The sequence below is a fragment of the Monodelphis domestica genome, chromosome 2 (assembly GCF_027887165.1).
Source record: "Monodelphis domestica isolate mMonDom1 chromosome 2, mMonDom1.pri, whole genome shotgun sequence".
NCBI classification, from domain to species: Eukaryota; Metazoa; Chordata; class Mammalia; order Didelphimorphia; family Didelphidae; genus Monodelphis; species Monodelphis domestica.
In genome coordinates, this window is record NC_077228.1 from 173,666,364 (window position 1) to 173,677,533 (window position 11,170).

The 11,170-nt window shown below is 39.7% G+C and overlaps 1 protein-coding gene across 1 annotated transcript; it reads left to right on the forward strand.

Moving 5' to 3' along the window:
* Positions 1–3,008: 3,008 nt before the first annotated feature.
* Positions 3,009–6,793, forward strand: LOC103099097 (protein S100-A12-like). Its single transcript, XM_056816430.1, has 3 exons — positions 3,009–3,115; positions 5,132–5,290; positions 6,518–6,793. The coding sequence occupies exons 2-3, from the start codon at positions 5,153–5,155 to the stop codon at positions 6,668–6,670; spliced, it is 291 nt and encodes a 96-aa protein (XP_056672408.1). The 5' UTR covers positions 3,009–3,115; positions 5,132–5,152; the 3' UTR covers positions 6,671–6,793.
* Positions 6,794–11,170: the final 4,377 nt, after the last annotated feature.

Here is an 11,170-nt window from a genome sequence, read left to right on the forward strand (position 1 = left end):
GTGTTTTATTATTTTGTATCCTTGATTTCTAATAATCTTAATAAACCTCATAAAAATATAATATTTCTATTGCTAGGAACTAATTTAACTGTTAGAGAACACATATTTTAAAATTTAATTTGCATTACTTCTAGACAATCAACCAAGCAGTAAATCTAGTCCTGCTTTATAACTTTGCTTGTTTCTTTTTCTTTTTTTTTAATCTCTTACCTTCTGCTTTATAATCAATACTGTGCATTGGTTCTAAGGCAGAAGAGTGGTAAGGGTTAGAAAATGGGGGCTAAGTGACTTGACCAGAGTCACACAGCTAGGAAGTATCAGAGACAAGATTTGAATCCAGGACCTCCCATCTCTAGAACTGGCTCTCAATTCACTGAGCCACCCAGCTTCCCCCTTTACTTGTTTCTAAGGAGTAAATGTTCACAAATGAAACATCCATTTAATTGTTATTTGAAAATTTAACTATCTACTAGAAGCTGATTATAGCTGGTTTTAGCACATCCCTGTTTAAAGGCTTATTGAAGGACCATGGGAGAGTCAGCATCTCAGGTTTCCTGGTTTATTCTTTGTTAATAAGGTTTTATTGGCCAGAAGAAACACTTTTGTCAAGTGAGTGGAAGGGTTCTACACCAAGAAATCAGAGCCAGAATGACAGAAACTGTGTTGGTGCATGAAGTAGCTATTTGATATAGGAGTGTCATAGACAATCAAGTAAGACTTCCTAATGAAGCATTCCTGCTAGTTAGGGGGAATAAAATGGGAACAAGACATTTCTGACCATCCCTGGGCCTCAGACTTCATAGACACAAGAATGAATCTTTTCTTTCCTTTTTTTGTTTTTGTTTCAGATAGCCCTTAGTGGGTTGGACTGGGAACCTTACCATCATTTATAGTAGTAGCATTTTAATTTTTTTAACATTCTTAAAAAACTTTTTTGAGTTCCAAGTTCTCTCCCTTCCTCCCTGCCCTCTTTCCATCAAAGACTCCAACCCTATGCCCTCCCTAAGATGGCAATCAATCTGACATGGATTTTACATGTACAATAATGTAAAACATTTGTACATATTAGTCATGTGGTAGAAGAGATCTCAAACAAAAATAATGATAATAAGAAAAGTGAAATACATTATGTAGCGATCTGCAATCAGACTCCATGAATTCTTTCTCTGTAGTCAGGTGGCAGTATTTATCATGAGTCTCTGGGATCATGTTGAATCACTACATTGCTGAGAATAACTAGGTTATTCACAATTGATCATTTTATAACATTGCTGTTTTGTGTACACTATTCTGGTTCTGCTCACTTCACTTTTCATCAGTTCACTTAAGAATTTCCAGGTTTTTCTAAAACAATCCTGCTCATGATTTCTTATAGCACAATAGTTTTCCATTACAATGATACACCACAACTTGTTTGACCGTTCCCCAATTGATGGATGACCCCTCAATTTCCAATTTTGCCATCACAAAATAGCTGTGACAAGTACATTTGAGTAGTGTTGTTACTGGATCAAAGAGTATGCACAGTTTTAGAGTTCTTTGGGTATAATGAGTCAGACTTTCAAGGAAGGACTTAGAAAAGGGATCTCTCAGGGTAATAGCTATTGAGGTTCAGAGTTCCTTTTTACAACTGTTCAAATCCATATCTACTATCCGCATATGAGATTATTTTTGGATGGGAAACGAGTTTATTGTCTTGATTTAACTGATTTCATTTCAGGCTTCCCTTTTGTAGCTGAGTAGTTATTCTATAAATTGTTTTTTCCATGACAAGTGGTATAGTTTAATAATGATATGTGTGTTCCCCAAATCTAGTAAACTTCCAGTGATGTGTGTGCCTCGCAGTTTTGGTAAACGGTAATGACACCTGTCCCCCAGACTTGGTAAACCATTGCTGATGACTCTCTCTCTCTGTGTATGTGCTGGTGTTTCCTAGATTTGTTCAACAAATGCTAATAAAGTAGGTCTTTCAAATCTGGGGAAAATAACTGGTAGGCACTTGCTAATGAGTTAGCTCTGACTTATAGTTTCCTCTAATACAAACTTAGGCAATTAATGACAAATCCAAATTTGGGTATAATTGGCCAATACATAGCATAACTAGAACTTGAAAAGCCCCCTGGTGGCACTCAGCCTTCAGCTTGATTTTGGATGGATGTGCCTCCTGAGACTCTAGTATCCCCTGGATTTGCTTGAGGGCAATGGGAATCAACTAATGGAGATTTGCCAACTTTCCAGGCACCCACCTAAGAGTGGCCTCTGCTTAGACAGAAAAAGAATCTAGTCACTGAGTACTAGTATGAAACATGCTTACAAGGAACCCTTAGGAAATCAGGTTGGTGGTTTTTTTCCCTTGTGGAGCTAATGTTGATATTATCTAATAGATAATATAAGTGAATGGTTACAGGTACAGGATTTTTCCCCTAAACCCTTACTTTCCATTTTAGAATCAAAACTCTGTATTCATTCTAAGACAGAAGAGTGGTAAGGGCTAGGCAATGGTGGTTAAGTGACTTGCCCAGGGTCACACAGCTAGGAAGTGTCTGAGGCCAAATTTGAACCCAGGTCCTTCTGTCTCTAGGTCTAGCTTTCAGTCCACTGAGCCACCGAGCTGCCTCAGATATTTGATAAATAAAGTCTGACTACAGACCTTGAGAAATCTACTTCTGATTTATGTTTCTGTCACACTAGTTATTGTAATTGTAAAGTGTGTTTTTGGTCTGTACCTTGTGTTACAGAGGAGCTAGGGAGGGCATGTGGGTCCTCTGTCCTGTGGCTTGGAATTGTTTCTCAATGTGCTCAGGGCATTTGGAGAACGGGAAACAGGAAGGGGAGACGTTGCTAGGTCTGAGCCTACATGTATGCTGAAATCCACTCAATTAGTGTCAGAGTTAAAAAAGAAAAACCACACAAAATAAAAAATAGAACGTGAGCTCAGGAGACTCTTGAATGGCTAAATATTGTCTGGAAATTGCTTCAAAATGAATTAGAAAGAAGTTGCCTAATCAAGAAGCCCAGAGGGCAAGTCACTAATCCCTATATAAGTTATTTGGGTCCTGAGCCAGCCACTGGTTCCTGTTCCTTTCCAGAGCGCCATTCTCCTGTCTCTCTCCAGGTAAACCTCCTTAACTTGATCCTGTAGAATGGAATCTGTATTATAGGATAATATATGTACAACCTAAATCATATTATCTGCCTTCTTGGGGAGGGAGGGGAAAGGAAAGAATGAGACAGATTCTTAGATATAGCTAATGCGAAAATTTGTTTCTCTTGGAGAGGCATATCTATTGTAATTTATGGTATTTATAACACATCATGTTATTATATTATTGTTTGTGACACATTATATTATGTTATATATGTAAAATAAATGGTAGCAATAACCAGAAAAGAGAAATAGGCTTGGTTGGCTCACATCATTTTGAATGGACCAATTGGTTTGTCACAGCCCAGTTAGATGGAAGTTTGGATCCATTTTAGTGCCCAAGTAGATACACTGTGGAGATGAGATCTGACTTCAAGGTCTAACACTTCATAGTTATGTGGTCTTTTTTTTTTTTTAAACCCTAACCTTCTGTCTTGGAATCAATACTGTGTATTGGCTAAAGGCAGAAGAGTGGTAAAGGCTAGGCAATGGGGGTCAAGTGACTTGCCCAGGGTCACACAGCTGGGAAGTGTCTGATGCCAGATTTGAACCCAGGACCTTCTGTCTCTAGGTCTGGCTCTCAATCCACTGAGCTACCCAGCTGCCCCCCAGAGTTATGTGATCTTATACAAATTGGTTTATTTCTCTGGGCCACAGTGGTCTTAGGGGAATTGAAATTGTCCTCAGTACCCTTTAAGGTCTCTCCCAACCCTAACAGTGGTGCTCTGACAGGCCCAGGGTCCCCAAGCAGGGGAGGACTAATCCTAACAATTGGCCAGATGGGAGAGTGCCTTTCAGGTCAATTGTGCCTGGCTAAGGCGATGGGGCCTGCTTACCCAGAGAATCATTCCTAGAGAAATTCAAATGAACAGCAAAGTCTCAATACCCGAACTTGTCTACACTAATAAATAAAGATGTAAAGGAAACTTCAGAGCAGGGATAACAACAGTAAGAACACTGACATTTTAGTGATTTGATAATATTGCCCCCCCCTTTCTGTCTGTCTCTGCCTGTCTTTCTGTCTGTCTGTCTGTCCATCTTGGAAGGGGAGTACAAATACTAATACTTTTATCCAACCAAAGGAAGCAGCTATTTTTCCTGCCTGTGAGTAGTCCAAGGAAGATTAAATGAAAAAGAATCCCAGGGCAGCCATTTCTCCCATCTGAAAGTACTGAACAAGATGAGAAGAAAGACTGACTCCAAAGGCAATAATAGTAGCATGAATGAGTTCACCAAAGATCATTGACTTCAGGCTTTTGAATTCAAGGTCTGATTCCTAAGTTCACCCAGGCTGCTTCCCATTCAGAGCAGGAAACTTGCTTTTCCAGGGATTTACCTTGGGAGGCTTTTTCCAAAAATTGCCTTCTTTAAAACCCCCTTTAAGCTGCCAGAAGGAGGCAATTCATGTGCATGTGTGTGCATTTGCATGTGTTTGTGTGTGTGCATACATGTACATGCCTGTATAGAACGGAGTTGGGAGTGGGATGGGAAGAAGTAAGCCCTAGATTTAACTTCAACACAGCCGATTTAAGGCTGATAACCTGAAAGGAAAGAATCAGGAAATGGTCTAGGCACAGCCCAGCCCTTCCAGCCCAGATAGAAAATCTAGGGAACAGAGGAGCCAAGGCTTAAGCAAGGAGAAGCACAGGATGATAATAATCAATGATAGTAATAACTAGTATTTATGGAGCAATTAATATTCATAATTTACTTTAGGTATGGCATCGCACTTTACATATGTTATGAATTTCATTTAATCCTCACAACAACCCTGGGAGGAAGGTGCTATTATTATTTCCATTTTACATATGAGGAAATTGAGGCAGGCAGACAGAGGTTAAGTGACTTGCCTAGGATTCCACAGCTAGTAAATGTCTGAGGCCAGACTAGGTCCAGTAGTCTCTATCTACTTAGCCGACTGGTCACAGATTAGACTTTTAGAGGAAACCAGGTATACCTGTTTATCTGTGTTCTCTCCCCTCTTAGGTTTCTGGAAGATTTGTAAAGATGACTGACCTGGAAAATGCCATGGAAAAGTTAATTAATATCTTCCACCAATACTCTGTGAGGGTAGGGGATTTTGACAAGCTTTCCTTAAGCGAGTTCAGTAAGTTGGTGAAGGAGCAATTTCCCACCTGGGTTAAGGTAGGTAGAATCATACTTGGGTTTGGTCAATTGCTCTGATACTTCCAGGAATGACCTAGGGTTCCTTTCCACATGATTTCAGCATCCTAAGTGAGCTCAATGCTTGGATGATATTTTTATTTTGGCCTGGGTGCTCTGAATCCTTTTCTGTTCTAAGTATTAGTCCTCATGTTCTAAGCTAGATAGATGGGAGCAGGAATGGGGTGGGAGGAGGGAGGAATTCATCAAAGACTAATTGTAGACCAGGGTGGGTAGGATTGGGGGCAGGGGAGAATCTTGATGCAGATTTAGCAAAAGAAGTCCACATATTAGCAAAGGAAATCCAAACACCACAGAGTAGGTGCTTAGTGTTTGTTTGATTGAGTTGCAGGAACCAATGTCCAGTGACTTTATAAGCAGATCTGGAAATATATACTGAGAAGCAGAAGGAAAAACTAGCCCATGCCTTCCTGTCTATTATCTTGATAAGAACAATTTCCATCTTACAGATCAGGCATGCTCCTATGACTAAAAGGAAAATTCCCAAAGGAGTAATTCAGGGTTTTCTCTCTCTCTCTCTCTCTCTCTCTCTCTCTCTCTCTCTCTCTCTCTCTCTCTCTCTCTCTCTCTCTCTCTCTCTCTCCCTTCCTTCCTTCCTTCCTTCCTTCCTTCCTTCCTTCCTTCCTTCCTTCCTTCCTTCCTTCCTTCCTTCCTTCCTTCCTTCCTTTCTTTCTTTCTTTCTTTCTTTCTTTCTTTCTTTCTTTCTTTCTTTCTTCTTTCTTTCTTTCTTTCTTTCTTTCTTTCTTTCTTTCTTTCTTTCTTTCTTTCTTTCTTTCTTTCTTTCTTTCTTTCTTTCTTTCTTTCTTTCTTTCTTTCTTTCTTTCTCTCTTTCTCTCTTTCTCTCTTTCTCTCTTTCTCTCTTTCTCTCTTTCCTCTCTTTCTCTCTTTCTCTCTTTCTCTCTTTCTCTCTTTCTCTCTTTCTCTCTTTCTCTCTTTCTCTCTCTCTTTCTTCTTTCTTTCTCTCTTTCTCTGTCTCTCTGTCTCTCTCTCTTCTCTCTCTCCTTCCTTTTTCTCTTCTTCCTTCCTTCTCACCATAATTTCTCCTATAATTAATTAATCCAAGGCTCCAGATATCACAGAAATAGATACAGAGAAGGGAAAACACAAGCGTAATGAGTATGTTTGGAGAATACTGGGGGAAATGTATAAAGTTTTTTTGGACAAGTTTCCTATAATCTTTCTTTCTAGAAACCTACAGATCCAGCATCTATGAAACTTTTTTTGGACAATTTGGATGAAAATAAAGATAAAGTGCTGGATTTCGGAGAGTACATGAAAATGCTGGTCCCATTGGCAGTGGCCAGTCACAAACATATCCATGAGGGCGATCATGATCACTGAGAATCTGCCCATCCATTCCAGTCTTATGTCACCAGATGAGTCTCCTCCTCAAAGCAACCAAAAGTTTAAATGATTGGGGAGGGGGACAAGTCTGAAAATAAAGTCTCCTGAAAGTTCTTTCCAGTTCCCTTTGTGTGTGTGTGTGTCCCCCCCCCCCCCTTTCTCACTGAGTTGCTTCCTCATCTCTCTTCTTGATCCACATGCTCTCTGACTTTTTTGTTCCCTCATGAAGAAATTGAGCAAGATTTTCATGCATTTAAGCAAAAAAGAGCAAACTGGGGTGGAGGTGGAGGTGTGTATGAGGGAGAAGTGAGGGAGAGAGGTTGGGGAGGAAGAGAGTGATAGATCCTTCAGAGAAAATCTATAATAAAATTGTATGAAATAGGTGATGAATTGGGGGCAGCTGGGTAGTCAATGGATAGAGTGCCAGGGCTAGAGATAGGAGGTCCTTAATTCAAATCTGGTTCAAATGTTCCAGGTCAGTGACCCTGGACAAGTCTTTTGCCCCCCTCCCCACCATTGCCTAGCCCTTACTATTCTTCTGCCTTGGAACTAATACCAGGGATTTTGAGACGAAAGGTAAGGGTTTAAAAGAGCATAAGGGATGGATTATATTAATCTTGGAAGGTTACCCTAAAGTTACTCTATGCTGTCTAACTGTGGATTTTGGAAGACCATAGATTGTCAATATTGTATAAGTAGAATGCAATCCCCTGGCTACTGAGCCCAAGCCATTTAAGAAGTAACCAACTGTAGTTGAGGCATTGCTGTAAAGGCGGAGCCGTAAGGGTTAAAGCCTCCTCTTCTCCCTGCTTAGGCTGCATAGTCAAGGTCGTGGGTTGAACTGTGTACGACCTGCCCAGCTGCATGCTCAAGGTTGGAGTAGTCAGCAGAGGAAGGATTGATAAGGTTTGTGAGAAATTGTGAGAGACAGTGGGGAAACTTGCTTCTCTGTCTTTGTTTGGAATCCTCTTGGTTCTTCCTTGTGCCTGGCAGGTAACGTCATGAATTCCTATGAATCTGCCCAATTATTGGTTCCTGCTGGTGCTGGGCTGTAACGTCATACATTCCTGTGGTTTTTTCCTTTATATGCTTTGTGTAAATCCAATAAACTTTGTCGCTGTCCATTTTCATATAGCGTCCATTCGTTACTCTTCATTTCGTTACCCCAAGTAAGGTCACACAGGGCTGGCCGACCCTGGCGCTGAGCCTTACAACCAACTATATGTAAGTCTGTTGTTCAAGGTTAAATCTCAAGATCCTTATTCCCAAGGGTCACCCACTAGGAAATGAATTTTGCTCACCAGAATAATAAAAAATCCATCCAAAACGAGCAAGCATTGATATAATGCTCTAAGTCTATACAATGCTCTAATATTTTGTCTCATTTAATCCTCATGATGTTCCTGAGAGATGTAATTATCAACCCATTACATAGGAGGTGAACAAGCATTTAGTAAATGCCTACTATGTGCTAGGCACCATGCTAAGCATTTTACAGATATCCCATTTGCTCCTTGCAACAATCCTGGGAGATAGGTGCTATCATGATCTCCATTTTATAGTTGAGAAAATTGAGGCTGACAGAGGTCAAGTGACTTGCCTAGGGTCACACAACTAGTAAGGTTGGATTTGAACCCAGGTCTTCCTGATTCTAGATCCAGTACTGCCTCAGCTTCCTCATGAGGAAATCAAGGCTGAGAGATGTTAAGTGAATTACCCAGGATCACAGAGTTAGTTAAGTGTTTATGGATAGAATTTGAACTCAGGACTGCCTCCCTTCAAGTCAAGTTCCTTTTCATTGCACCATTTAGTTTCCTTTGTCTCTCCTAACTACTAATCTAACCAAGGTAGTGAGGACTTATGCAGGCTGATCAAAATCATGAATTTTGAAGTATTAAAAAATTGTTGCATACTTTACACATTTATTGGGTGATCATCATTTCTAAACTCAAAATCAGGATATCATTTATAAATTAATCCTCTTCTGAATTTCAAGGAATGGAAATAAAGCTGCTACTACTTAAATGTATTTGCCTAGTTTATTGATAATGTACAAACCACCAATGAATGGTACACAGGAAATGTTCTAAGAATATGTGCTCCAGTCATCTCTGCTGGCCATCCATTTCCTGTAAAACTGTCTACTAAGGCATGAAGGGCTTGCAGTCTGTTTTAGTGGACGGGTACCCACAAGGTGGAAATATCAAGAACTTTCAAAGACACCTTAGTTATGGGTAAAGTTATGATGAATACATGACCTGACAAAGAACATTTTTTTTTGTATGCTACACACTGTTGGTGGAGCATGAATTGGTTCTATCTTTTTGTAAAACAATTTGAATTAATATAATCAACATTTTGATTGTGTTTGACCTAAATGTCACTCTTTGTACACCAAAAGGACAGCTAGGTGGCTTAGTGGATAGAGAGCAAGGCTTAGAGATGAGAGGTCCTGAGTTCAAATCTGGCCTCAGACAATTCCTATCGATGGGACTCTGAGTAAATTACTTAACCCTAATTGCCTAGCCCCTACTTGTGGCACCTGTGACCCTCCAAAATGCCTCTTGGTACATTCAATATTGTAACTTTACTCTGTTCTCTATAAATAAGTACTTCTGTTCAAAATTCAAAGCATCTCAAGTTAAAGAAGCTTTTTCTCATTTCCTCTAATTCATCTTTCATACATTGGCATAATAATTTTTTATTTTTAAACTCTTACCTTCTGCCTTTGGAATCAGTACTAAGTATTGATTCCAAGGCAGAAGAGCAGTAATGGCTGCCAACTGGAATCAAATGACTTGCCTAGGGTTACTCAGTTAGGAAATACCCAAGTGTTGATTTGAACCCAGTACCTCCCATTTCTAGGCCTGCCTCTCTGTCCACTGAGCTGCCTAGCTGTTGCATTGTTAGATCTATTTTTTAAAATAGAAACTGGTGTGGCTTTTTCAAGGAACATCAAAAAGGCTAGTGGTACAGGATTAAAGAATACTTGGGGAAGGGCATTAGGTATAAAAAGACTAGAAAGATGGTGGTGGTGGTGGTGAGGCTGGATTATGAAGGACTTTGAATATCAAACAGTGGATTTTGCATTTGTTTCTGCAAGTGATAGGAAGCTATTTGTATTAATCAAATAGAGGGTGGGAAGAATGATATGGTTGGGATTGTATTTTAGGAAAATTGCTTTGGTTGTTGAATGGAGGATGAATTAATGAGGAAATATTTGGGACACACCAATCAATCACTAGTCCTGATGAGATGAGGGCTTGTGCTAGGGAGTATGGCTTGGTGGTTAGCTAGCCCTGGAGGCAGGAAGACCTGAGTTCAAAGCTGGCCTCAGACATTTACCAACTATATGACTGTAGGCAAGTTATCTTTTGCCTTAGTTCCTCTACTATAAATGAGTTGGAAAAAGAAATGGCAAACCATTCCAGTGTCTTTGCCAATAAAACCCCAAATGGAGTCATGAAGAGTCAGACATAACTGAAATACCTCAACAATAACCAAAATCAGTTGTTGGCAATGTCAGAGGAAGGACAGTATCGTATTAGATATTAGAAAGGAAAAAATGGACAGACCTTGGCAATAGGTTAAACAAGAAGGATGCAAGATAGTGAGGAACTGAGGTTGAAACATCTAGATTGTAGTGTTGGGGGTGGGGCTAGGAGGATATGGTGTCCTTGACAGTAATAGGGAAAGTGGGAAATGGGGAGGATTTTGGGGTAAAAAGTTGATCAGTTTTGGAGTTGGTGAGATTAAGATGTCTATTGGACACCTAGTTCAAGATCTCCAAAGAGCAGCAGGAAATGCAAAACTTCAGGTCAGCAGAGAGATTAGGACTGGATAATTAGATATGAGAATCAGCATAGAAATGATCATTGAATCATGGGAGCTGATAAAATCACCAAGTAGGGTAGTCTAGAGGAAGAAGAGAAGAGGGCTCTGGGACAGAGTGTTGTGGGACACCCATGGTTAGTTGCTATGACTTGGATGAAGATTAATAACAATAATAGTGGTAACAATGACGATAAATGTGATTTCTATAACTTATTTAGGTTAGCAAAACACTTTACACACCTGTGTATTTTCATAACAACCCTGGGAAGTAGGTCCTCTTATTATCTACATTTTACAGATGAGGCAGACAGAGAGTAGGTGACTTACCAAAGGGCACACAGTTAGTATCTGAGAGAGAATTTGAGCTCAAATCTTCATGACTTTGAATTCAATATTCATTGAACTACTTTTAGCCTCTTTTGCTCATGCTATTCCCTACATCCATATAAAATTGTGTGTGTCCCAGTAAGATATATCTCTATCTATCTCTATCTCTATCTCTATCTCTATCTCTATCTCTATCTCTATCTATCTATCTATCTATCTATCTATCTATCTATCTATATCTTTATATATATGTATACATTGATAGGTGTGTGATTAAATATCTAGGAGACCTCCAGATCTCAGAACTCTTAAACCATAGGAGTCACAGAGTCATGC